The following is a 27788-nucleotide window of genomic DNA, read 5'->3' as shown; positions in this document are numbered from 1 at the left end:
GATGACCGTAGCAACCGTGGTCATTTTCTCTGCACAAAAAAAGCCAGTTGTGAAATCACATCCAGGTGTGATTTCATTACGTCAGATCAGAGCTGATCAGGGTATATAATACCTTACCTTATATAATACCTCACTCCACTTACTCCACTTACACCACTCAGTTCACACGGGTGTGATTTTTTATGTAAAGACTCGTTTTCATTTGTATTTATGATTGTATTACAATTCTAGTTTTCTTCATTTAGTTAGTTAAAACAATGAATTAACGACTTGGTGATGGTTTTGATTATTGTGACAAAACTCTCCAGGTGAGGAGGAGGAGGGAGGTGGAGGGGGAGAAACACACTGTGGAGGAGCAGCTCAGGAAGGAGATCCACCACCTCCAGGAGAGAGAGCAGGAGAACCAGGAGATCTTGAAGGAGAAAGAGGAGAAGGAGAGAGAGATCTCCTCTCTGAGGGCGAGAGAGCAGGTGCTGCTGCAGGAGAGAGAGGAGAGTGGGCGTGTCCTCAGCCAGAGAGAGATGGAGGTATGTTTTATTTTATTCATCGAGTTAATTAATTATGCATTAGAATAGTTGTCTGTATTAGAAGTAGTTCATTATTGATTAGAGTAGTTGTATCTAGAAGTAGTTAATTATTCATGTGATTAGTTACTTGCGCAAGCAGAGCGCGCAAGTACTAGTTTCGCAGGACGATGCGTATGCACCGTCCCAGCAAATGATGTAATGACTACTTGTGCCTGATACGGCAGTGGTGCCACATTACATACATGTATACATAGGAGATAGGAGCATTACCTCTAATCCTCCCGACACTAAAACATATCGTCATTACGTCACCATCGAAAACCAATTACACTCTGGCATTGGGACCTTTAATCCACATCTTTATTACGTCATCATTGAGAGCTAGTCATCATTGAGAGCTAGCTATACCAGTTATACCCTGACGTCATATGCTGGGACGGTGCATACACATCAAAAGTAACCACAGTATACCGCTAATCAACTTACAAATTACATATACATAGAGGCATTTCCTTTAATCCACCCGACATTGATCGAGATATAAGTCACCATCGAAGGCATTGGGTCCTTTAATCCACATCTTTATTACGTCATCATTGAGAGCTAGTCATCATTGAGAGCTAGCTATACCAGTTATACCCTGACGTCATATGCTGGGACGGTGCATACGCATCAAAAGTAACCACAGTATACCGCTAATCAACTTACAAATTACATATACATATACATAGAGGCATAATACTACTTTTGTACGTGCAAAAAGTAGGTACGTAGCAAATAGCTAAACCTAATAATTCAATGTTCTTTCACAGAGAAGCTGAGATTTGACAGTTTGTAGCGGTCGACAGTACTTGCGCGCTCTGCTTGCGCACTAGTAGGCCATTTATGGCCTACTTGTGTGCAACAAGCAAGTAGGCACTCGACAGAGTGCAGTTCTAGTTGTATCTGTATTTGTACTGTAACAGTAGGAGGGAGTTTTGATATGACTGAGGTATGGATGAGGAGCTGGGCTGACTCCTGGTTACTACTACTACTACTACTACTAATAATAATAATAATAATAATAATAATAATAATAATAATAATAATAATAATAATAATAATAATAATAATAATAATAATAATAATAATAATCTTCTTCTAATCAGGTGTACACTCTGAGCCAGAGAACAGAGGAGCTGGCTATGGACAGAGACCAAGTCCAATTGGCTCTGGAGCAGACAGAGGCTTCTCTGATTGGCTACAAGGAGAGGGCCCGCCTACAGGAGCAGGCAGCTGATAGGGCGCCGCTCAGCCAATGTCCGGTCAGTGCATCTCAACATCCGTCCAATCATCAGCGTTCATTTGACTCCCCTGAAACGGATAGTTCCGGTGCTTCATTCTGATTGGCTAAGTCCTGCGGTAAAATACTGAGCAAACAACAATATTGATGGTTGTATTTCCAGCCTGAGGGCGGCGCTTACTTGTCAAAGTGATGGATGTGTTCCTTATGAGTCAAGGCACATTTGGAAACAAGTGCCACAAGGCTTTTGGCCAAACGAGGCATGAGTTATGCCTGTTCAAAGGTTTCATTTTCAAAAGATAAATACTGTAAAGTTTCATACACATGTGACGCTGCATGGATGTAGTAGGGGCAGTGTTGATTTTGACAGCAAATTTTGATTTTAGTTTTAGTCTTGAATAGTTTTCATTTATTTTTCACATTTTAGTCACCTGGAATCTTTTAGTGTTAGTCTAGTTTCGATATTTAGTCGATATTCGACTATGTAATCTTATATTCGACTAAATATAAGATTTTAGTTTCCATTTAGTTTTCGTCAGTGAAAACAGGTGGTTGACCAACATTTTTCGTCATAGTATTAGTCGACAAAATCAACAGGGATTAGGGGCATAAAACTGCAATTTTCATTGGCTCATAAAAGGACATGTGCATTTCCATTGGCTCATAAAAAGCCTCCAGCAGCGGATGGCACAGTTCAGCAGCGCGTGGCCGGACTGCAGAGAGCTGTGGCTGAACTGGAGGTGGAGAAGAAGAGATGGGATACCCGGAACACCCGACTGAAAACCCAGAGGAACCAACTGAGGGAGACACTGAGACAGGTACACTAAAATACTCCTTAAAATACTGCTTATGGCCTGGGCCGTGGCTCAGCGGTCCAGGCACCTTGGCCGGTAATCCAGTCTGGCAGTGTGCCGCGGGTTCGACTCCCGATCCCGACGGCCTTTACTGCATGTCACCCCCCCATATCTCTCTCCATTTCCTGTCAGCCTACTTTCTATCCCTCCATGAAAAAAATAAAAATAAAAAATACTGCTTAAAACTGCTAAAACCCAGAGGAACCGACTGAGGGAGACACTGAGACAGGTACACTACAATACTGCTTAAAATACACTAAATACACTAAAATACTAGTGAAAACACAGAGGAATGTCTTGAGGGAGTCACTGGGACAGGTACTAATCCACCTTAAAATACTCCTTAAAATACACTTTAAAATACAAAAAACCCCGGTCCGCCCGGTAACAAGATGTGCACATGCACGCACTACAGTGGGGGGGACACGCGGCAGGTCAACAGTACGCACACAAAGGCCCGCCCCCACTCGATCACGATTGGCAGAAGGCCCCTCTCTATCCTGATTGGATGAAGGCTGGGCCACCTAGCCAAAAACAAAACCTAAGGTGTTTGACCCCCAGGGGTTAACTGGGGATAGGGAGGAACTCCTTATATGGTCAGCACATTCTATAGTGGGGAGGATTATCACAACAAAACTTTTTTTTTTTTTTTTAATTAAGTGAAATCACTGAATGTACCTCTAACACATTGTCTGCTGCTGTTACTCCTCAGTTAGAGTTTATGAATTATTCATGTTTCTCCTCGGGTAGAGCTTATGAATTATTCATGTTTCTCCTCAGGTAGAGCTTATGAATTATTCATGTTTCTCCTCAGGTAGAGCTTATGAATTATTCATGTTTCTCCTCAGGTAGAGGAGGAGAGGACGACACTGAAAAATCACGTCTGTGTGTCTGCGTCCGGCCGCTCACCTCTGGTCAGTACAGACAGTATGTCCTTATCAGCCCTACAGGGTGATAACTGTTATCAACCCTACAGGGCTGACATCTGTTATCAACCCTACAGGGCTTTCATACGTTGTTGCTATTAGTGAGTAACCTACCTAACCTCTGCTGTGATTGGCCGAGCTTTGCATAACATTTGTAGTAGCTAATTGGCTGTTGTTGGTTACGTAACCAATCTATGGCTGTTCGTTCATCAGTAGAGATGGTTCCATGTGTTCATTGTGTGTGTGTGTGTGTGTGTGTGTGTGTGTGTGTGTGTGTGTGTGTGTGTGTGCGTGTGCGTGTGCGTGTGCGTGCGTGTGTGTGTGCGCGCGCGCGTTTCTGCAGGCTGTTGGTTCAGAAGAACTGCAACGACTCGCATCCAGAAACCAAGAACTGGAAGAACTGGTAGGAGGGAGGGAGGGAGGGATGTGTGAGTGAGTGAATGACACTGAATGAATGAGTCTGAAAACCCAGGCCCAAGGCCCTAGCCTCGACGACCTTACAGGCGTATGCAAAGGCTCAACTTATGTAACTTAGATAGCATTGTATGCATACATAGCACTCTATACTATAGAGTCTATAGTGTATACGCATAGATTCATTATATAGATATTCCACTGTTTGGATTGGACATTCCGTTGGTGATTTGTGTCGTTTTTGAGTGGTGCAAACCACTCCAACAACCAGCTTTGTCTGTACCCGTGTACCTGTACGTGTACCCGTGTACCTGTACGTGGTACCCACGCACAAGTGAGCATGGTTGCTATGGTTAGTGTGTGACGTCACTGCACCACTCAGTTCACACGGGTGTGATTTTTTGTAAAACAGGCCCCTTCCACTAACTTTGGACGCCGATTACACCCAAACGATACGGACCATGGAACTTCTGCCTGTGGTGTTTTAATCGGATAGGTCCAGAGATCATGTGTACCGTTTTTTGTGAGATCTGTCAAAAAAGTCAAAATGGCGGAAAAATCTATCCTGACGCAAATGGGCGTCAGTATAGGATTTTACGACCTACGGTTCAAGAGTTATAAGGCAAAATGTGAAGTGGGCTGTTATAGCGCCACCATGAGGCCGACTGATTAATTATTCATTACATTACTTTTAATAATGATTATGAACCTGTGTTGTGACTGTAGCTCCGACGGTTTCTGAGAGAAAAATACTTGATGTGAGTTTTCGCATTTTCCCATGTAAGTGGATGGGTAATTGTAATGGACTAATGTGCTAATAAATTAATTATTAAGCAATAATGTGTTAAAGTGAAAATGGGCTTTGTTAAGACCTCCATAATATTATAGTCAATGCCTGTGTGAAAAGTCGGAGCAATTGGTGCAGGCATTCACTCACTCAGACACTGACATTGAGCGAATTATAGTATGATGATGATGATGAGCAAACGTTTTTAACTCAAATCTTTGCTTTTGGGGCGTCCCTGGAACAACATATTTTCAGATGGGGGTCCACAGCCAAATACAGATAATTCTGGGGTTCTTTGACATGAAAAATAAGGTTGAGCACCACTGACAGAAACATAGGTTTTTCAGAAAACTGCCATTTTGTTTTAGAATCAGCCTCAGGTCTATGTATTACCATGTGTTGTTCTTCATGCTTACTGTAAATCACTCTGGATTAAGAGCGTCTGATAAATTCCTACATTGTAAAATGTAAATTGTGACTCTTCTTCTTCGGTGGTTTTTCAGGTGGCTCGTCTGCGTCTCTCGAGATCTCTGGACGAGCGGGAGAAGGCGGAGTTCATCAGGTGCTCCTCCCACAACAGCCAATGGCTGCTCTCGCTGCGCAACGACCTCAACCAATCGCTGGCTCTGGTCTCCCAGCAGCCAATCATCCCCTCCGTGCTGGAGTCCGAGACGCAGCGATTGGACAAGAGCCTGAGGGAGGAGGAGTTCAGGTTGTCTTTGAGCCAATGAAAAGCCCTCACAGCTTGTACCTCCTGTGAGGGTCAAAATGGGTGACACACAATATTTGGATATTTGGAATTTACTATTGTCACTTATACAATTATATTATATCAGTTTAAATGGAAAAAACTATAGTATACTCGTCCTATGGAATAAATCCACCTGATGCTTTGGACGAGTATACTATTACTTGTCTTAAGGCGTTTTATATCGATGTAAGAAGGCCTCACTATTTTCCATTTTTAGAATCTGCCTGGTTGCTCGGGCCGGTTGATAAGGCCACGCCCGCCATGTTTGCTTCTTCAAGGACTTCATCGATGCTACCAAAGACTCAGTCAGTTTTATTTATTGTTTATTTCATGTTTTATGTGTTTAATATTACCCAGTGAGTGTTATGTTGCACTTCCTTCTCAGGAGTAGAAATGTATTGTTACTAGGGATGGAGGTCGTTCATTTCTATTGATAACGAGCACCTTATCGATCAGGCTTATCCAGCCGGGTTCTTATCGTGCCCACTATCGACCAGTATAGTGGGCCTATAGGGCCTATACTAGGGCCTTCAAATACAGTACTTTTCTAACAGACGGAAGGCAATTGACCTTTTTTCCAATAAAATACTTTTAAAGAAACTGTTACCTGGTAAATATGTATAGGCTACCATCACTTTAATAGCGTTATTTTGTTGTCCGGACAGCGCTGGTTGGCATGATATCAATACACTTTTAGACCGACGTGTTTGTGCCGGGTATCTGTGTCGAGCTCCATCCCTAATTGTTACATGCATGCAGTGTTGGAAACTAACTAAAGTAACTTATTACTTAAAGTAGGCTAATAGTATTACCTTTTTCCAGTAATTTTGAGTAATAATAATAGTAATATGTTACTATCTTTCCAAAAGTAACTAGTTACTATTTTCACCAGCCTTGTATGGTGGTACTGTGGGGCTTGAGTGTTTATTTATCTCTTAATCCGCCGCCATTAATTAATAGCGTACTGCCAAGGTTTTATCGTGTGTAACACTTACTTTGAAGAGCCAAATATCCGTAATCGCATGTTACAGTGACAAACTGCTGTGTGTGGTGTCTTGACCGGTTGTTGTTGTCGGTGGTGGAAAAACCCGACCGCGAGTATCACAGCGTCTGCTACAGGCCATTGAAAACCCTTGTTTTCACCAGAAACGGCCCCCTCAATGTCGTTTCTGAGATACAGGGCTTTGAATGCAGGGCTTAGAATGGAAGTGGATGCGCGCGCATCTTCAAAATGGCCACTGTCCCACTTTGTGTTGTTGCGTTAGCAAACAGTAGCTAACGATACGATCGGATGAAAACATGGATTAAAGAATACAAGCCCTGGAAAACGAGAGTCTCGTGTTTGGCGGGCTAGGGTACTAATTTAACCCTCCGTGTTCGCCGTTTCTGGCGGGCTCCATGTTTTTAATGGTAGACTAGGTTGGGATGGAGTTGCTTTGCAGGCTGCTGATACCGTCTGAATCTAGGGGCCGATTCACGAAGCAGTTTACAAATAACAAATTATCCAAACTTTCCCACGTTAGTAGTCTGATTCAGTATTATTTTTTGTCTGTGTATTTTCTCCAGTCTGCTCGGATGCAGACTCACATGACGGGAGCAAAGCTTGCTGTACTGTATGTCATTAGAAAAAAACTGAGTAGGACACTTTTGGGGACAAAAGATGTAATTACTGGTGGCGAAAAAACAAAAATAAAGTAATACGTAGCCTAACTAGTTGGCAGGGAGAAATAGTATTACACATTTTTAACTAGTAGTAAGTAACTGTAATATGTAATATATTACCACTTTTTGAGTAACTTTCCAACACTGCATGAAGTTAGTAACAACTAGTCGAATCCTCTTTGAAAGAGACATATTTATTGTTTTATACGCTTTATTGTATTTATGTTCATTAAGGGTTTCAAATGTTGTCCTTCCATCGTTTAGGTAAGTGGCAGGTGGTGAACAGGTGTCTTTAATTATAGAAGTTAGAAAGTTGTGAAAACTAGCACAGGGTTTGACACCAACGGTCAAAAGTAGCAGATCTACAAGCTCGAAACTTTGCGTCACATTCGCGTCCCGTTTCGAGCTTGTAGATCTGCTGCTTTTGATGCGCTTAGATTTTAATCCTGAAAAGTAACAGTTTTGGACGTTCAACAGAGATGGTTTTTTATTATTTTTTTTAGGCCTAAGGTTTAATAAAACTAACGTTACATTTAGTTTTGTATTTATACTGTATAAAGTAGCCTATGTTTGTAACCAAATGTTTGTTTTGAAAAGCAGGTGTTTTTGTATAAAGTTGAATAAAACGTTTTTTTTACAGCTCCGCTTTAACGCATGTCGATGATATCACCTTGGTGTCCATTTGTTTCATTTCCATTTGTACATCTATTTAAAAAGCTTTAACGCCTTTTATGACATTAATTTACATATAGTATACACTACAGCAGGGGTGGGCAACTTTGACGATGGCGGGGGCCAATATATTTCCACACTCACTCCAGAGGGCCACAGTGCATATTTCTGTCGTAGCAAAAATAGCCGATCTACAAGCTCAAAACGTGTCACAATGCGACGCGTTTTGAGCTTGTAGATCAGCTATTTTTGCTATATTTGAATTGAAAACCTGAATAATATTTTGCTATTGTTGAATTGGAATCCTGAAAAGTAACCTTTTTATTGAATTTCAAATGCATTTAGTTATAGTTATGTTAACTTTATGAGCTGTTAACATAACTACATTGGACACAAAAAGACAATAACATTGTAATACTAGTCATTAAGTACTATAGTCATTTAATACTAGTCATAAGTAATTAAAGCGGGTTTGGAATTGTAACGGCTGAAATCAATACTATATCAGTATTCTGATTAACATGCAGGTCGCATTAAGTGAAGGTGGAGGCCGCATGTGGCCCCCGGGCCGCCAGTTGCCCACCCCTGCACTACAGTATAATCTAACAACTCTTATGACATTCATGTATGTCATTTACATATAGTATATAATCTAATAACTCTCATGACATGTCATTTATATATAGTATATAATCTAATATCTCTTATGACATGTCATTTATATATAGTATTTTACAATTAATACGACAACGGATATGTACAGTAATGGGTATTTTATACCAGGGTGGGGAATGCATTCCCCATTTCCGTTGTTGCCAACTTACATCGTTCCCAAGTAGGCTGGTGATGATTTATGAAGACATCTAACTTACGTCGTTCCCAAGTAGGTTGGTGATGAAGACTAGCTTCAATGACGCAGCAAAGCACAAACCAATTAAATTGATTTGTTTTGTATTTTTTATTCCCCCTCCCTGCTTTTTTTTTACGCTCTTCTGGCTGACTAAAACAAATAAAATGCTTAGGTCCAAAAGAGCTCGCAGTTGAGACTCCCATTAGTAAGAGAAATCTATGCAAATCTGGGAACTAAATCGTTACCAAGAAATTTCTTCACCAATGTGTTTCTAAATGTGTCTAATAACATGTACTAAAAGTTTGAAATTCAACTCCTGTGGGAAATTGAGTTATTAACATAATATGCATAATATGCCCATAACATCCTATATAAGGCAAAAAAGTCCAAATTTCATCATTCTTTAAGTAGCATGTGACATATGAAACTAGGGTGTTTGCATGATTCTGAATCCATTCCAAGCATTAGTTTTGCACAAAAAACACTCCTTGGGAGGAAAACGGCCACACAAACGTGATGAGGTCAGCACATTTGGTCAAGTGGACATGGCCTAATTTAGCCCAAGGAGTGTTTTTTGTGCAAAACTAATGCTTGGAATGGATTCAGAATCATGCAATCACCCTAGTTTCATATGTCACATGCTACTTAAAGAATGATGAAATTTGGACTTTTTTGCCTTATATAGGATGTTATGGGCATATTATGCATATTATGCTAATAACTCAATTTCCCACGGGAGTTGAATTTCAAACTTTTAGTACATGTTATTAGACACCTTTAGAAACACATTGGTGAAGAAATTTCTTGGTAACGATTTAGTTCCCAGATTTGTCAAATACCTGATAAAATGCCCTTACTACATGCTGAATTGTTTGTTTCTCAATCTCCCCCACCACGCCGCGCCTCCAACATACATCACCACGGACGAACGCTTGATGACGCTAACGACCGTGTGAGCAACAGATATACAGTACAAAGCGACAAATATGCTGTCATCTTTGCATATCCCTTAATTGTGTGAATGCAACATTAGGAATGTAGAATGTTTCTTAGGGTCAGCCTCAGGTCTCAATTAATTGCCCTTTTGAGTGGTGCTAGCCACTCCAACGAACAGCTGTGTGTGTCGCTAAAGTGTATAGGAAACAACATTTCTGGGTTTAACATGGGCATAGTTTGACAGCCTGGAATGCGTACAGCCTCTGACAAGTTCCAGAGGTCAATTAAGAAGTGGTTCCACGTCTGAAAACAAACTTCATGGTAGGCTATATAGAAACACTGTATTTGCTCATGCTTTAATCATAAAATGCACAATACCTTCCATATATGTGCTTAACCGTCCCACTACTATTTTCAATTGGCCGGAATGTATAGGGCTGAAGTGGTTAACGTATGCTTTCTAATCAAATGTAAGCTAGTAACTAACATTTTCAAATAATTGTAGTGAAGTAAAAATAAAATGTTTTGCTCCTCTGAGATGTAGTGGTATCTTGGTTTTATTTTTTACATGTGCCTTTCCAACTCCTCCAAACATACACCAAGACACCGTGAAAACTACACGAAGAAACAACATTTTGTTCGGTTGTTGAATATACTCATTGTGAAACAGTCCTGAAATTGGCGAGTCCACACAGGTGCATTCAAAGATACACAGAAGTCTCTCACACAAACGTTGCAGATCGCAGCAATTCCTCACTTTTGTCATCAATGTTTGTGTTTACACTGGCCTAATATGAACAAACACTTAAAACTAGTCTTAGGAAGCTGTAGCAAAACAATGTTTGTGTTTACACATACCCTCAAAAGTTCTCAAATTCTGCCCAAACCGGACCCTACCCCCTTTCATTCATCAATCCCACTGGGCAAGTTTGTCTCTTATTGGTGTGAATATGCAGGTGCACTTTCAGGTCACGTAACTCAGTGTGGACAAGCTGGCGTCTGTTCAGGTGTTCTGACTGTCTAATACTCTTGGCAAAGTGATTACACTGGGAATGTTTTTCTTCAGTGTAGGCAAGCTGGTGTCTTGTTCAGGTCACTTGACCGACTGAAACACTTGTCACAGTGATTACGAAGGTTTTTCTCCAGTGTGGACAAGCTGGTGTCTGTTCAGGGAGCTTGACAGACGGAAAGTCTAAAATCTATGGGGCACGGTGGCACAGTCGGTAGCGCTGTTGCCTCACAGCTAGAAGGTCCTGGGTTTGATTCCCGCTGTGGACGTGTTCTCTCCTCCCGTCCCATACCCTAGGTGGGGTTGGCAAAAGGATCTTTGTGTAGAGTTTGCATGTTCTACTCATGTCCCCAGGGCCGGATCTACCATATGGGCACTTTGGGCATGTGCCCAAGGGCCCCCTCAAAAAAAAAAAAAAAAAAGTTTTGATTTGTTTTTTCTTTTCTTTTTTTTATCTCCACAGAAAATTTCCCTGCTAATCCGAATGTAATAAATGGTGTCTAAAAAGATTAGTGTTTTATTGTTGGTGAGAAGGGCAGCTAAAAAGTGCAATTGTGTGTAAAGCAGCAACAATGCGCTAGATTGGCTGTCACTCTGGGGGGGTAGGCGACCGGAAATAGGCCAATATAACGGCATAAAACTGCCCCAAAACGGCTCCAAAACAGCAAAAATGTTGCGCGCGCGTGAAGGGGGGGGGGGGGGGGTCCTTCGAGCTTCAGTGCCCAGGGGCCCTCAGAGGTGTTAATCCGGCCCTGCATGTCCCGTAGGGTTGGTACCCTTGCAAAAACAAAACGTGCAGTAATCCTGGTCTCTAAACTAGTCTCCCACTGGCCAGCCGGGGCACCTGATGGAGGGGAAAGGAACTTGTTGGAATAACGTATTCCTTCCACGTTCTGTGTTATGGGAAAAGAAGCAGCTTGGAAGGAAGCATGAGGTCAATCCGTTGCTCTCCCCAGGTTGGCAGAGGGAGTGTAGCGCCCAGTATTGCATAGACAATGTATGGGATAAAAATGTAAATAATAATGAGTTCGTTTTGTGAACACACAATACAGTTTCAGTTTAGTTATCGTTTTTCTATTTATTTTAGTTTATATTTAGTTTCAGTTAACACATTTTTTTTAAATTATTTTCGTTTTTTAGTTAGTTTTAGTCAACTATTACAACTTTGGTGTGGACAAGCTGGTGTCTGTTCAGGGAGCTTGGCAGACGAAAACTCTTGCCACATTGAGTACACTGGAAAGGTTTTTCTCCAGTGTGGATACGCTGGTGTGAATTCAGATTTTGTAACTGACTGAAACTCTTGTCACAATGTTTACATTTAAAAGGTTTTTCTCCAGTGTGGATACGCTGGTGTCTCTTCAGGTGACCTGACGAATTGAAACCCTTGTCACAGTGACTACACTGGAAACGTTTGTCTGCAGTGTGGACAAGCTGGTGTATGTTCAGGTCATTTAACAGACTAAATTTCTTGCCACAGTGAGTACACAGGAATGTTTTTTCTCCAGCGTGGACAAGCTGGTGTCTTTTCAGGGAGCTTGACAGATTAAATCTCATTCCACAGTAAGTACACTGGAAAGGTTGTTCTGCAGTGTGGACAAGCCGGTGTCTGTTCAGGGAGCCTAACAGACTAAATGTCTTGTCACAGTGAGTACACTTGAAAGGTTTATCTCCAGTGTGGACCAACTGGTGTTTCTTCAGGTTTTGTGACTGATTGAAACTCTGGTCACAGCGAGTACACTGGAAAGGTTTTTCTCCAGTGTGGACAAGCTGGTGTGCCTCCAGGTGACTTGACCGATTGAAACACTTGTCACAGTGACTACACTGGAAAAGTTTTTTTCCGGTGTGGACCAACTGGTGTTTCTTCAGGTAATGTGGCCGACTGAAACACCTGTCACATTGACTACACTGGAAAGGTTTTTCTCCAGTGGGGACAAGCTGGTGGTCTGTGCCTCCTGTTTTCTGCCTGGTTACAGAGCCATTGGTTGGCTGACAAGCTGCTGCTGAGGTGATGTGTTCACTCCTCAGTGTTTGGCAATAGACGTCGTTGTGGCTCCTCTTGAAGTGTTTATTGAGGTAGCCCTGAGACGTGAAGGAATATGGACACGCGGAACAGGAGAAGAGCTCAGTCTGGGGAGTCCGGCGCAACACTCCTGTGAGAGAGAGAGAGAGGAGATAAAATCAGTCAAAACTAGTCTAGATTCTACACCACCTCAACCCCAACCCAGATTAATGCACAGGCTCGCATAGGGCTTCAGCCCTTGCCCTGAAGCTACAGGCAGCGCAAATTAACTACGCTCCCCCGCCCCCCCCCCCCCCCCATCCTGTGCCTGCCTCGTCACTCTGAAAAGCCCCGCCTTCCATTTCCCCCCAAAATCGGGAGACATAATCTTCCATTATTACGTCACGCTGTCACATCTAAAGTCTCTCTAGAAGCGTTAATATTCCAAACGAGATGCTTCCTCAAATCAGAAATGAAGACAGAACATTGCCCTTTTGGTCAAAGTTATGAGACACTATAGTCGGCCCGTAAACAAGGAAGTGAATGGCAGTGTGCATACGTGAAACACAAGGAGATCTCTGAAGGATACAAAAAAGGAAGAATTACAGCGATCTCGTTTGATATCATTAAAGAAGACCTAAAGATGTGTATACACATCCAAGGCCCCCCCACGAGGTATTTAGAAAAGCAGCATTCGGTGCCGCGCTATGAGCTTGTAGATCTGCTATTTTCCACTAGCTAAAGTATAACATAATGCTTGAAACACCAAAAGGGGTTCCCGCCCAGAATGGGTTTTTAACAGACAAATGGATGGGTATATAGCCCACCTTTAGCAGTGCTCTTGTTGTTCCACAGCTCGTCAAAGACGATTCCCAGTTCCTTGGCGTACTCGTCCCCATACCAGACCAGTAGTTCCTCTCCCCTGGCCACGGGACGGAAGCAACAATACCAGACACCTCCTCCATGCTGGAACGCTATCAGGTTCTGTTCCTTTTCGTGACGAGCACAGTTCACGTACCTGACACGCACGTGCACAATTTATAGTTAGTATAGATCGTATTCTAGGATATTACTGATATTTGACAAGTCTGTGTGCAGGGGTTAGGCAGGAACTAGGGATGTCCCGATACACTTTTTTCGTTCCCGATTCGATCCCGATGCCACAATTTCTGTGTTAGCCGATACCGATACCAGAGAATAATATAAAAGAAAATTACTTATTTTATCTTGTGTTGTTAATAGCAGACTCCTCACTCGTATGTTGCACTTGCAGTTGGGGCAACTCGAAAGCAAACTCCATATGCCCCAACATTTTATTTACCTGCCATAGTGTCAACCCCTTACCCATGTGTCGGATCTGTGGTTAGACTGGCATATTTGCCCATAACGATATGACCCGATATGACCAAAAAGGGCCGATACCGATACTTTTCCGATACCGATACATCGGGACATCTCTAGCAGGAACCTGTTGTTCCTGAGTGGAGGCGGTAGGTCTGTATTTCTGTGGCTGGTACAAGCTCTACAAATATATGTGTTAAGTACAGTCTAGACTAGAGGTCTGCACACTGCATTTACATAATTGATATGTATAGAGTGTATGCGCATGCATAAAGTGAATGGCAAATCGAGTGGCAAAGTGAGTTTAATGTTATTTAATGCAATCAGATAGGACCTTTTTGTTTGGATGTATGGGCTGTCAAGGCCAGAAAGTAGTTTTTTGGCACTCAGTAGGCGTTCCCACATAACTTCCTGGTTTGATGATGATGTCACGTGCATACCCTCTATAGATGTAAACAAATAGTTTGTGGGAGAGAGAGCGGTGATCTACAAGAGTTTGCAACCAGATATGTATGTCCTATACCTCATCCAGTTGGACCAAGTCTCGTCCTTGGCATCAATGTAGTCGTAGTGGTCTTTCTCCCTGCGGATCTAAAGAAAAAGAAACACAGGATTTATGTTTAAGTAGCCTATACTGACATACACATAGGCTCCTGACCTATGGCCACTTAAGTATACGTTATGCTGACCAGTACCACATGGCTCTAATACTAGCCATGTTTTTAAATGTTTTTTTGTGGCTTTCGCCTTTATTTTATATTTTTTATGGAGGGACAGACAGTAGGCTGACAGGAAATGGGGAGAGAGACGGGGGGAAGACATGCAGTAAAGGCCGTCGGGATCGGGAGTCGAACCCGCGGCACACTGCGAGACTGGATTACCAGCCAAGGTGCCTGGACCATTGAGCCATGGCCCAGGCCACTAGCCAAGTTTTGTATGGAGTATAGGTTGCTGCCTTCAGGAATGAGTTATGGTGTTCCAGCATACAACTAGAAAAAGTGCCCTTCTGGGCACAGGTCTCCACCAGGAGGATAGGAGCGTGTGTGTGTGTGTGTGTGTGTGTGTGTGTGTGTGGCGGCTTGGCCTGTTGTAGTGCCACCATGAGGCTGATTTGAAAACTTTCAAGTGGCATTTCTTCCAAAGCCTAGTGGGAATATGCATGCACAGTTTCACCACAATCGTTGAGTAGTTCTGGCGAATTGTATAAAACGGGTACAAAGCGGGCTACTCCTGAAAAGTTTAGAAGCCAATTGTAGCCAATGAGGGTGGATTATGAGAAATCAAACAAACCCGTCTTGATCACATGACTATGGAGAGCATGTGTACCGATTTGCATGAAATTTGGATAAAATCTGAAGGAGTAATATTAGAAAATGTGTTTTACATATGTCGGCCTCCTGGTGGCGCTATAAAGAGCAGATGTGAAAAATTCCAGGCAAAGGTTTTTCCTTGGCCTCTAGGGAGTTGGCATACAAAGTTATCCACAGATGCGTGCAGTTAGAGGTAAAAACACTTTTCGGCCAGTTATAGCGCCACCATGAGGCCGAGTTGAAAATGTTCATGTGGCATTTCTTCCTCGGCCTAGTGGGAATGTGCGTGCACAATTTCACGGAAATCACACGATGTGTTCATGATTTGCAGATTTCTTTTGAAACTGAGCACTCCTGCGAACTTTGGAAGCCAATCTTAGCCAATCAGGATGGAGTCTGAGAAATCTGAAAGACCTGTTTCGTTGAATGGCTCTAGAGAGACTGTGTACCAATTTGCGTGATGTTTGGACAAGATCTGTAGGTGTACTGTCCAAAAACTTGTTTTGCACAAAGCGGCCTCCTGGTGGCGCTATAACAGGCCGTTCTGGAAATTTTGGGGCAGAGGTTCATCGTTGGCATCCAGTGTGTGTGCAAAATTTGGCATCGAACGGGTTAACGGTGCCGGAGATTAGCTGTTCACAGACGGAAGGACGGACGGACGGACGGACGGACGGACGGACGGACGGACGGACGGACACACACACACACACACACACACACACACACACACACACACACACACACACACACACACACACACACACACACACACACACACACACACACACACACACACACACACACACACACACACACACACACGGACGGACGGACGGACGGACGGACGGACGGACGGACGGACGGACGGACGGACGGAGTGCAAAACATACTCTCTCCCCATGCCTTCGGCCTGGTGGAGACAATAAGGTCAGACTGAAGAAGTATTTTGTCCATCAGTCGGCTTTGAGGCTAAATCAGGTTTTTGGCCAGGATTAGACTGAGCTGTGGACATTGCTCTGTGCCCTTATGTCTCTATGTATGTAACTGTATTTGTATTTCTGTTTTTGTGTTATGTCAAATGTGTGTATATGTGATGCATACAAGGCTGCTGGTCCGCAAGACAAATTTCAGTGCGAACTTTCAGTACTATATCATATCATATCATATCATATCATATCATATCATGTCTAACCAGTCCACCCCCTACAAACACCAGTATGTCTAACCAGTCCACCCCCTACCAACACCTCCATGATTATCGCTCGACTGCCTTGAAAACGGGCAGAGGTTTGCCAACCGTGAATTGCATTGTTTGTTTAACTCCTGTGTGGTAGTGGCCGGTCCAATCGAGAAATAATCATGGAGGTGTTGGTGGTGAAAGAGTGCCTTTGAGAACACAGTCAAGAATAAAATGGAGATGGCTTGGGAAGTTGAAACACCAATTGAAACACCACCCCAAAGTGTTTGCATTGGCACGCCTGTATGGCTAACTTTATCTAACAAATCCTCTCAAATCTCTGATTGGCAAACATGATATGATATGATATAGTACTTTATTGTCAGTTCACACTGAAATTTGTCTTGTGAAGTTGTGACCCAGCAGCCAAGTATGCAGAACATATATACACACATTTGACATAACACAAAGAACAAGACAATTTACATACATAAAGACATGAAGACAAGAGCAATATCCACCGCTTAGATTACCCCGTGGCTACTACAACTCCTGATTAAGCCTCAAGGTCGACTGGTGGACAAAGGACCTCTTTAGTCTGACCTTATTGTATGCTGGTACACCATATCTCCTTCCTGAAGGTAGCAATCTATATTCTCCATACAACACATGCTTAGTATTAGAGGTGATATTCCTTGCTAACCTTAGGATGCTGTTATCATACGTGGATGTATAAAGTTTCTGAAGTGGTTGTCCAACAATCTTTGAACAAATGTTCAGTTGTTGCAGCAGTTGTGGCTTTAGGGCTGCAGACAAACATCCATACCAGGTGGTACTACAGTACTGAAGAACACTCATAATAACAGAAGTGAAAAACAAAAGAAGAATCTGTCTACTAGCACCGAAGGATCTTAGACGGCGAAGGAAGTAGATTCTTTGCTTTGTTTTCTTACACACTGAATCAATCTGATCGTTCCATGACAACAGATGGTCTATTACTACTCCTAGGTATTTGCACGAACTTACCTGGTTGATCAGTTCACCATGAATAGTAATGGGGGATCTGTGTATCTCTGGTGGTGTACACTTGCACCCCCTTTGTGCAAGTGTTTCGCTGTAATGCAAGAGAACCGAACCAATATGGAATCCTCATGACGGAAATCCGTCGCCAGTAACGCATAATGCATGTATAGAGCTCATCGGTCATTATCCAGAGATAACACAGCTAAATTCAATGATTGCGTGTAATACAATGATATAAAGGCTTTCTCTGCACTGCATGATATACAAATATATAATATATACACATAGCCTCTAGGCCACACATACACAGTCACACACGCGCACACACACTCACCACCCAGGAGTATCCACTTTTTTCAGCTTCCTCTTTGACAGTCTTCACTCCCTCATACGGACCAAAGTGAGTTCCGGCAGGAAGCTTAGATTGTCCACAGTAAAATACTCCTAGACCTGCACCGCGAATGCGTGACTTTCTAATCTGAAAACGTGCACACACACACACACACACACACACACACACACACACACACACACACACACACACACACACAGATATTAAGATATTGTGCGTTAGACTGTATATAGTTCATTGTTTCTAGTGAATGTACACTATACAGTATACCTCAAATCCAGGAGGCAGAGTTTTCCTGGCTCGGTCAGTCTCTCCTTTTTCTACACCTGGGTGGTCGTCGATGAATATAGGAGCTCCATGTACCTCACATTCCTCTAAAAAGTACTCCTCAGGCTCAGACTGGTCAGAGACTGGACACACACACATGCACACAAGCACATAACATACTATGTAGTAAGTAACATTTGTATGATTGAAAGCGTAATCAGTAGAAACTAGAAAAAGTGCCCTTTTAGTGGAGGAGTTAAGACACTTTTAACTTCAAGTCATGCTACAGAGGTCCCCTTTGGTATGGAAGTACCTTAGGGTCATAGGAAAAGTTTTATCCAAAGAGACGAGTTGCTACACCCTTCATTTCGGAAATATTCACGTTTTTCAAAATGGCCACCGACAATGAACCACTATTAGACCAGACCACATATCTTTGCCTCTGTTAGAGCTATAATAATAATATCGGTGTCAAAGTGTACATTTTTAGGGTCAAGGAATCCAATGAAATAGATCAAGACAAAAAATCCCAATCATTTTCTCGTTACCATGACAACAGGGTTAAAATTTGCAAATTTCATTCAAAAAAATATGTTTTAACAGGGTAACTTTCCACCCCCTGATCCCCTAAAACTTTAATTTAGTTTTCCCTTTGGCATGGAAGCACCTTAGGGCAATAGGAAAGAAATGATCCAAAGAGACAAATAACATCACTCTTCATTTCTGAAATATATGCATTTTTAAAAATGGCCGCCGCCATATACAACAATACAGCATAGCCCATATCTTTGCTTCCGTTAGAGCCATGATAATAATATTGGTGTCAAAGTGTACATTTTTGGGGCCAAGTAATCCAATTCTATAGGTTTCAAGGCACAAAAAAACAATCCTTTTCTCGTTACCATGACAACAGGGGTAAAATATGCAAATGTCATTCAAAATACGTTTTAACAGGGTAACTTTCCACCCCCTCCCCATCCCCATAAAACTTTAATTTAGTTTTCTATTTCATCATGGAAGTACCTTAGGTACCTTAATTATCCAAAGATACAAATAAGATCACTCTTCATTTCAGAAATGTGTGTTTTTAAAAATGGCCGCCACATATATATCTTTGCTTAAGAGCTATAGTGATAAAATTAGTGTCAAAGTGTACATTTCTGCGTCAAGGAATCCAATTAAATAGGTTTCAAGACTAAACAATCCAATAGTTTTCTCATTACCATGACAACAGGGGTGAAATATGCACATTTCATTAGAAAAATACGTTTTAACAGGGTAACATACCCCCTCCCCCTAATACATTTACTTACTTTTCCCTTTGGTATGGAAGTACCTTAGCAGGGCAATAAAAATAAATTATCCAAAAAGACAAATAAGATCACTCTTCATTTCTAAAATATATGCGTTTAAAAATGGCCACCACCATTTGAAGTAATACAACAGAAGCAAAGGTATGGATCTTTGCTTCTATTAAAGCTATAATGGTACAGTTCTTGTCAAAGTGTACATTTTTAGGGTCATTACAATGAGGTTGCAAATCCTAGTCAATCAATCAATCAATCAATCAATGGGAGTGGTGTGATTGGGAGTAACAATCTCCCTGATCTGAACCTGAGTGGTGGCTTGTTATTGGATTTCTGTGCTAGTCATGGACAGACCATAACAAACACCATGTTCGAACATATGCTCATAAGTGTACTTGGTACCAGAGCAGCCTATGGCCTAAGATGATCGATTTTGAAATCGTATCAGCTGACCTGAGGCAGTATGTTCTGGACACTCGGGTGAAGAGATGGGCTGAACTGTCAACCGATCACCATCTGGTGGTGAGGGTGAAGTCTGGACAGACTTGGCAAACCCAAGCGTCTAGCGCGGGTGAACTGGAGACGTTGGGAGGAGGCACCTCCGGCAGGACTTCTCTGGCATCCCTGCATGTGGAAGTTGGGGACGTTGAATGGGAATGGGCAATGTTCAAAGCTTGTATTGCTGCGGCTGTGAGCTGTGGTCAGAAGGTCTTCGAACACCCTGGTGGCCAGGGAAGCTGTCCGACTGAAGGACTCCTATCGGGGTATGTTATCCCGGGGGACTCCAGCAGTTGCAAGGTGCCGACAGGCCTGAAGGTCAGCAGCCAGTTAAGCAACTCCACAGTGGCAAAGCCCCAGGGATTGATGAGATCCATCGATAAATACTAAAGGCTCTGGGTGTTGAGGGGCTTGGTTGAGACATCACTGCGCAAAAAGCATGGAATATGGATGTGTATATTGCCGGAAACTCCCGTTAAACTTTCCAACAAACTCCGGTAAACTCCCGAATTGTACCATCACACCTGTATATTACCGTATATTAACTATATGCCCGCTAAACTTGAGCAAGTGCCCATAATTGGCCGTTAACTCCTCTTTTCACGCTGTGCATCTTTTCGACATTTCGACCCCTCGGGGCCCAGAGAGTGTGTGCCAATTATAGAGGTCTCTCATTGCTCAGTCTTCCTGGGAAGGTGTACACCAAGGTACTAGAAAGGAGGGACCGGCCGATAGTCGAACCTCAGATTCAAGAGGAGTAATGTGGATTCTGTCCTGGCCGTAGAACAACTGACCAGCTCTTCACTCTTTCAGAGATTCTGGAGAGGCCTGGGAGTAGGCATATCCAGTTTACATGTGTTTTGTAGATGCAGGTTGCAGGAATATGGGTTGAGGGATTTGTTGTTGAGGGCCATCCAATCTCTGTACACCCAAAGCGAGAACATTGTCACGTGTGTTGGGCAGTAAGTTGGATTTGTTTCCTGTGGGGGTTTGCTTCCGCCAGGGCTGTGCATTGTCACCTATCCGGACCCATCTGTCCGAGACCTTCAACTCTCAGTGGATTCTTTTTTGGTTGAGTGCACAGTGGCTAGGATCAGGATCAGCATCTCCAAATCTGAGACCAGGAAACCGCTGAATTGTGCATACTGGGCAGGGAACAATACTTTGCCCTAGGTGAAAGAGTTTAAGTCTTATTCACGAGTGAGGGGAGGACAGAGCAGGAGATCAGCCAGATAATTTGAGCAGCAGTAGTGGTATTGCAGTCGCTGTACAGCTCTGTTGTGACAAAAATAGATCTTAGCCAAAAGGCAAAGCTCTCTGTCTACCGAGCAATCTTCGTTTCTACTCTCACCTATGGTCATGAAGTGTGGGTCATGACCGAAAGAATAAGATCGCGGATATACTGTAAGCAGCCAAAATGAGACGGGTTGCCGGCGCCGGCCTCTCTCTTAGAGATAGGGTGAGAAGTTCTTCTTACAACAGGTGTAACTCTCAGGTGATAGCAGTCAGAAAGATAAATATACAGTCAGACAGAAACACAGAGTAAATAGTCATATGAAGAAGTTTATCATTTAATAATTTATATTATTTAATTTATAGTGACTAGACTATGTGACAACCAGGTATAGTCTGGTGACCACCGGAGAGACGGTGGTCACCTCGGTGAGGCCTTTAGGAGGGCCATTCAAGCAGCAAGCGGAGCCCGCAGCACCACCTTCCCGCTCGGGTGGAGTCTGCGGAACCATTGCCCACCACTCCTGAATGAAGTGTCTGGTGCTGGGACTCTGGTGCATGCACAGGTCCTGGGCCTGGTGAGAGCAGGAGTGGACCTGGTGAGACGTAGGAGGGGCCTGGACAGGAGTCAACCCACAGAGCCTAGTCCTTCCATGCGCCAGAAGCGTACCTCCCAGCCTTGGCAGAGTAGTTCTAGAGTAGTTCCAACGGATTGTGTGGCCCTGGTCTTGCCCTAGTGGGACTGATTGAGGGTAGCTACTGGGACGTAAGTCGAGACTTGATCACCCCGACTGGGTCGCCTGAGTGAAGGGTATGAGGCTGGTAGACCCGAAACACAGATGACCTCAGGATACATCACTGAGGATACGTCCCAGGTGCATCCATGCGATGTATTTTTGAGTGGTGTAAACCACTCCTACAACTGGCTTTTGTGTGCAGAAAAAAATGAGCATGGTTGCTATGTTCAAAATAATTTCTGACGTAATTAAATCACACCCGGGTGAACTGGATGACCGTAGCAACCATGGTCATTTTTTCTGCACAAAAAAAGCCAGTTGTGAAATCACATCCGGGTGTGATTTCATTACGTCAGACATTACGTCAGACCACAGCTGATCATGCTATATAAAACCTTACACCACTCAGTTCACACGGGTGTGATTTTTTAGTTATAGTTTAACAGAAGCAAATACAGTATATTGGTTCTGCAGCTGCGGTATTGCTGTGAATGGTGCCGGCCATTTTTGAAATGTATATATTTCAGAAATTTCAGAGTGATCTTACTTGTCTCTTTAGATTGCCCTAAGGTACTTCTATGCCAAAGGGAAAACTAAATTAAAGTTTTAGGGGATGAGTGGGTGGAAAGTTACCCTGTTAAAACGTATTATTTCGAATTAAATTAGCATATTTCACCCCTATTGCCTTGGTAACAAGAAAAGCATTGTTTTTTTTGCCTTGAAACCTATATAATTGGATTACTTGGCCCCAAAATTGTACACTTTGACACCAATATTATTATCATAGCTCTAACGGAAGCAAAGATATGGGCTATGCTGTATTGTTGTATATGGCGGCGGCCATCTTAAAAAATGCATGTATTTCAGAAATGAAGAGTGATGTTATTTGTCTCTTTGGATAATTTCTTTCCTATTGCCCTAAGGTACTTCCATGCCAAAGGGAAAACTAAATAAAAGTTTTAGGGGATGAGGGGTGGAAGTTACCCTGTTAAAACATATTTTTTCGAATGAAATTTGCATATTTTACCCCTGTTGTCATGGTAACGAGAAAATTATTGGGATTTTTTGCCTTGAAACCTATAAAATTGGAATCCTTGACCCCAAAAAATTACACTTTGACACCAATTTTATTATTATAGCTTTAACAGAAGCAAAGATATTGGTTCTGCTGTATATCTGTAATTGGTGGCGGCCATTTTGAAAAACGTGAATATTTCCAAAATGAACGGTGTAGCAACTCGTCTCTTTGGATAAAACTTTTCCTATGACCCTAAGGTACTTCCATACCAAAGAGGACCTCTGTAGCATGACTTGAAGTTAACAGCTTAATTTTCTGCACTAACTCCTCACTATTTGGGGCACTTTTTTTTCTATAAACATTTTTTTTAGTCTAATATTTTGAGATAGGATTTTTTGATTTTCATGAGCTGTATGTATGCCATAATCATCAAGATAAAAACAAAAAAGGTTTTAAATACTTTACTTTTTGCGCAATGAATTGAGAATATATAACTTTTTGAATTATATTACGGGATAATATGAACTTTTGCAGAATGTTCTATTTTTTTGAGAAGGAGCAGTATATTATTGTAATCTGTTGTATCAAATAAACCATTCACCATATCACACTCCACACCCCCTTTGCTGACGACACGTTGCCAGGCTATATTAGCTCAGTGGAAAATACTTCAGCACTTGTGCAGGAGACAACAGGACAGTTACAGAGGAGCACCTGTTTAACACCTTAGAAGCCCGGAACTATTTAATCCATTTCATCCAGGGTGCCCATCACTTTTACCGGCGCACCGGAAGCTGGTGTGCATGTCTGTGTAGCAGCTAACAATAGCCACACCACTCTAGAGTCTATCGACAACAACGGGAGGTAATAATAAATCTAGCGCGACTAGCGACTGGACCGCTGAGCACCGTCTAACACAGGATCTTTTTTCAGAATTAGACGGGATGATTTAGATCGGAAGTTATGATCGTTTTAAGATTTTCGTTTGTCAGCTAAACAGGCAGGGGAGATTTTCGATGACACGTCATCAGATCGGGCAACAAGCGCTCCAAGGCTCTAGAGCGATGCGAACGGTTTTGTTTTCATTAATCTCCGTCTTGTTTATCAATCTGTGTTGGGCACTTGACCGTGACCTTGAACTTGGACGGAGAACCCCGACTTGGACATTCAAGGTTAAGGTTAACTAGCTGTAAATAAAATGGCACATACCTATCCTGTACAACTTCACTACGGGTTGCAGCGTTGCATCAAACAGTCCATGTCCCTGGTCCATCTCCCGCTGTTCCTCTGACCGTGCTAAATATGTTATGGAGGCCATCTCTCCTGATGGCGTGAGATCTCCTCCTGTGGTGCTCTGTGGAAATCACCAACAGAAAATAATGTTTAGTTATCGTTCAGCAACCTGGATGATAGCAGCATTCTGACATATGCTGTGATGTGTCCAAACTGTTCATCATCACAATCTGACATAGATGCTTTACACACACACACACACACACACACACACACACACACACACACACACACACACACACACACACACACACACACACACACACACACACACACACACACACACACACACACACACACACACACACACACACACGATTGTGTTAGACTGCATATTGTTCATTGTTTCTAGTGAATGTACTAGAGCTGCCAACGAATATTCCATATTCGAACGAATTTTCAAATCAAAAAAATAAATGAATAACTGAATATATAAAATTAAGGTTCGAATTAAAAAAAAAATGCTGTGCAAGTTTTCGCGAGACGGTGCCGTGGGTAAGCGTTGTGAGCTTGTAGATTAGTTATATTTGCCACGCAACACGCCGACACCGGCATACATTGAAGAATAAATCAGCTGCCTCGCACTCTTCCTAAACGCAGACTACGCAGGCTGCGTAGGTTCCCCGATTCACAATAGGCCCCCGCCCGCCCTGTGCAAAGTCGGCAATGAGCTACGTCATTTGCGCACGGACGGTGCGCAAACAACGGTGAGCACAGGGCGGGCGGGGCCGTGGTGGCCTTTTACGTTATTTGCGCAGTGAGTGTACGCTGCTCAGAAGGGTGAAATCTTCCGTCAACAGCGTACCTAGTGATCAGAATCGGGGACAGGCCTGGCCTACGCCGAAACTTATTTTGCTTCGGTGTTGTTTCGGACGGACGGGAGAGTATATTTTTAGACAACAACACACAGATCTATCACTCATCAATCTTCAATCATGAAGCGACTTTATCCTTCAGGAAATTATAAAAAGATAAATAAAATGCGTAAGGATGAACTGCGGCGCCGGTCCGGCAGCAGCAGCAATGCAGTGTTCTGTTCTGTGAATTAATACTGCCTCCGAGTCCGTGCCTCGTTTTGATAAGGCTATGGGTGGTAGGATTGCTCATTTAAGAAAAATGTCGGTGAAGTTTTACGGGAGAATGCATGCGTTGTGTTCCAACTCGGTTTTCAGCAGCGCCAATGCGCGGAGAGAGAGAGAGAGTTGCGCCAGCAATGCGATCTTAAATATTATGTCTCAGGTTGTATTGGTGTAAATATAATTATTAAAAAATCCGAATGGCCCCGAATCGGAATCAAAATCCGAATGGGTCGAATTGCTCGAATCCACGTGGGCTTTTAAAACGAATATCCGAATGTAATTTTTGGACAATTCCGGCAGCTCTAGAATGTACGCCATACCTCAAATCCAGGAGGCAGGGTCTTCTTGGCCCCGTCAGTCTCTCCTTTTTCTACACCTGGGTGGTCGTCGATGAATGTAGGAGCTCTGTGTACCTTACATTCCTCTAAAAAGTACTCCTCGGGCTCAGACTGGTCAGAGACTGGAGACACACACACACACACACACACTACTATTTAGTAAGTCACATATGTATGGTCAAAAGCTTATTTAATAGAAATAATGCTATACAGGAAAAGGAAATATTACTGTATGCAACACTGGACACTGAGCTGGTATAAATGCAGTGGTATAGCTTCGACATACATGTTCTACTCTACATTGACCAAACCTACTGCCCAATCATATTATTATATTTGTAATATGTTGTATCAAATCGTTCAAGTAATTTACCATATCACACACAGCTGACAACACGTTGCCAGGCCATATTAGCTCAGTGGGAAAATACTTCAGCACTTGTGCAGGAGAACCGGGTTTGAATCCAAGGTACAACATGACAGTTACAGAGGTGCACCTGTTTAACTAGCTGTAAATTAAACTGTACTTACCTATCCTGTACAACTTTACTACGGGTTGTAGCTTTGCATCAAACAGTCCAAGTCTCTGGTCCATCTCCCACTGTTCCTCTGACCTTGCTAAATATCTTTTGGAGGCCATCTCTCGTGATGGCGTGAGATCTCCTCCTGTGGTGCTCTGTGGACATAGAAAAGATGATTTAGTTATCATTCAGCAGCCTGAATGAAAACACCATCCACCATGCTGTGATGTGTCAAAACTGTCCACCATCTGACATAGACATACGCACACACACACACACACACACACACACACACACACACACACACACACACACACACACACACACACACACACACACACACACACACACACACACACACACACACACACACACACACACACACACACACACACACACACACACACACACACACACACACACACACACACACAGGCCCCGATTCATCAAGCAATTTACGCTCATATTTTGAGCGTACCGAGATTTCTGACCATTTCTACTGGAATTATTTCGGGGGAGGTGGGGGGACTGTGACTTTGTGCGTATTCTACAACCATTCTCAAGTCAAGTAACAGGCTGACCTCAAATAAAATACATAGGCCATGTGCCCAACATTGGTCAGCTCATAAAAAGGTGTAATATATATATACTGTATATATATATATATATATATATATATATATATATATATCCAAAATCGATGTATTGTGCAGCTTGCACTTGCAAAAAAATAGAAGTCCACATTATTGAATGGCAGCGTGTTTGCAAGTCGGCCAATCACTTAGCCACTCCAGCACTCTCCTCCAAAGGTAAGATGATGCCTTTATGTCGCTGGGTACAAATCCTGCTCCATTGTGTTATGGTATTAATTTAAAATAATGTAGGCTACTGTATATTGATCAAACGAATGCTACACACAGAATAGCGACCAGAAACATCATCACATTCGTTTCCGGTTACCATTTATGGAGGTAAAATGGGCGGAGATGTTGTACCACACGGTGAAACCGTGCAAAACACTTGGGAAATAGCGAGTTCCCGTGACTGTGAGGCAAAAATGAGCTACAGCCGCGATACGATCAAATGAAGCCATTACGCCACCTTTGGTGAATGACACTTTTGAGATTGAGCATACAGAATATACACACTCATTTACACACTTTATTTACACCTGGGTGTAAATTTCCTTTGTGAATCTGGCCCATTGTGTGTTAGACTGCATATTATATAAGCCTACATTGTTTCTAGTGAATGTACGCCATAGGTATACCTTAAATACAGGCGGCAGGGTCTTCCGGGCTCGGTCAGTCTCGGTCAGTCTCTCCTTTTCTACACCACGAAACGAAGCTAACGAGAAAGCTCATCGTTTATCAATACCATGTCCCGACCTACTGTTTCGTTTTAAAAAGCGATGTGTGTACGTCGCCTCGGCTAAAAACGTATGCTTCTGCCTGACTTATGATTTGTCGCGGTGGGGGCAGCGGTGGCTCAGAGGCAGAGTGGCTGAATGGTAACTGCAAGGTTGCCAGTTAGAACCCGGGCTCCCCCAGAGTTAGTGTCGAAGTGTCCTTGAGCAAGACACTGAACCCCTAATTGCTCCTGATGTGCTGGTTGGTGCCTTGCAT

The 27788-nt window shown here is 42.8% G+C and overlaps 2 protein-coding genes across 4 annotated transcripts in view; one reads left to right on the top strand and one right to left on the bottom strand.

Moving 5' to 3' along the window:
• LOC306913014 (uncharacterized protein) overlaps window positions 1-7543 on the top strand; it is a 41377-nt gene extending 33834 nt beyond the window's left edge. For 2 of the 3 annotated variants that reach the window (XM_079489509.1, XM_079489507.1), the window contains 6 exons: window positions 320-527; window positions 1676-1831; window positions 2481-2627; window positions 3512-3577; window positions 3933-3992; window positions 5294-7543. In XM_079489509.1, coding sequence (XP_079345635.1) covers window positions 320-527; window positions 1676-1831; window positions 2481-2627; window positions 3512-3577; window positions 3933-3992; window positions 5294-5521 — 865 coding nt within the window. In that variant the 3' untranslated portion in view covers window positions 5522-7543. Of the gene's footprint in view, window positions 1-308; window positions 528-1675; window positions 1832-2480; window positions 2628-3511; window positions 3578-3932; window positions 3993-5293 lie in introns of all 3 variants that reach the window. The other variant, XM_079489508.1, reaches the window with a different exon arrangement.
• Window positions 7544-10226: 2683 nt separating this feature from the next.
• LOC306913016 (uncharacterized protein) lies at window positions 10227-27493 on the bottom strand. Its single transcript, XM_079489511.1, has 9 exons — window positions 27434-27493; window positions 26174-26318; window positions 25625-25764; window positions 24142-24286; window positions 18143-18282; window positions 17855-17998; window positions 14534-14601; window positions 13497-13687; window positions 10227-12820 (listed from the first exon to the last, which is right to left on the bottom strand). Exons 2-9 carry the CDS (start codon window positions 26280-26282, stop codon window positions 11817-11819), a joined length of 1941 nt encoding a protein of 646 aa, XP_079345637.1. The 5' UTR covers window positions 26283-26318; window positions 27434-27493; the 3' UTR covers window positions 10227-11816.
• Window positions 27494-27788: the final 295 nt, after the last annotated feature.

The sequence above is a fragment of the Electrona antarctica genome (genome assembly GCF_951216825.1).
Source record: "Electrona antarctica genome assembly, chromosome: 20".
Classification (NCBI taxonomy): domain Eukaryota; kingdom Metazoa; phylum Chordata; class Actinopteri; order Myctophiformes; family Myctophidae; genus Electrona; species Electrona antarctica.
This window is presented reverse-complemented; position numbering and strand designations above follow the sequence as displayed.

Coding starts and splice junctions, on each gene's coding strand:
- LOC306913016 (XM_079489511.1), bottom strand. CDS start 26,282: ATGGCCTCCAAAAGATATTTAGCAAGGTCAGAGGAACAGTGGGAGATG. Junction 18,283..24,141: donor AGTGAAGTTGTACAGGATAG/GTATGTGCCATT, acceptor GTGTGTGTCCAG/TCTCTGACCAGTCTGAGCCT. Junction 17,999..18,142: donor CTCTGCCTCCTGGATTTGAG/GTATACTGTATA, acceptor GCACGTTTTCAG/ATTAGAAAGTCACGCATTCG.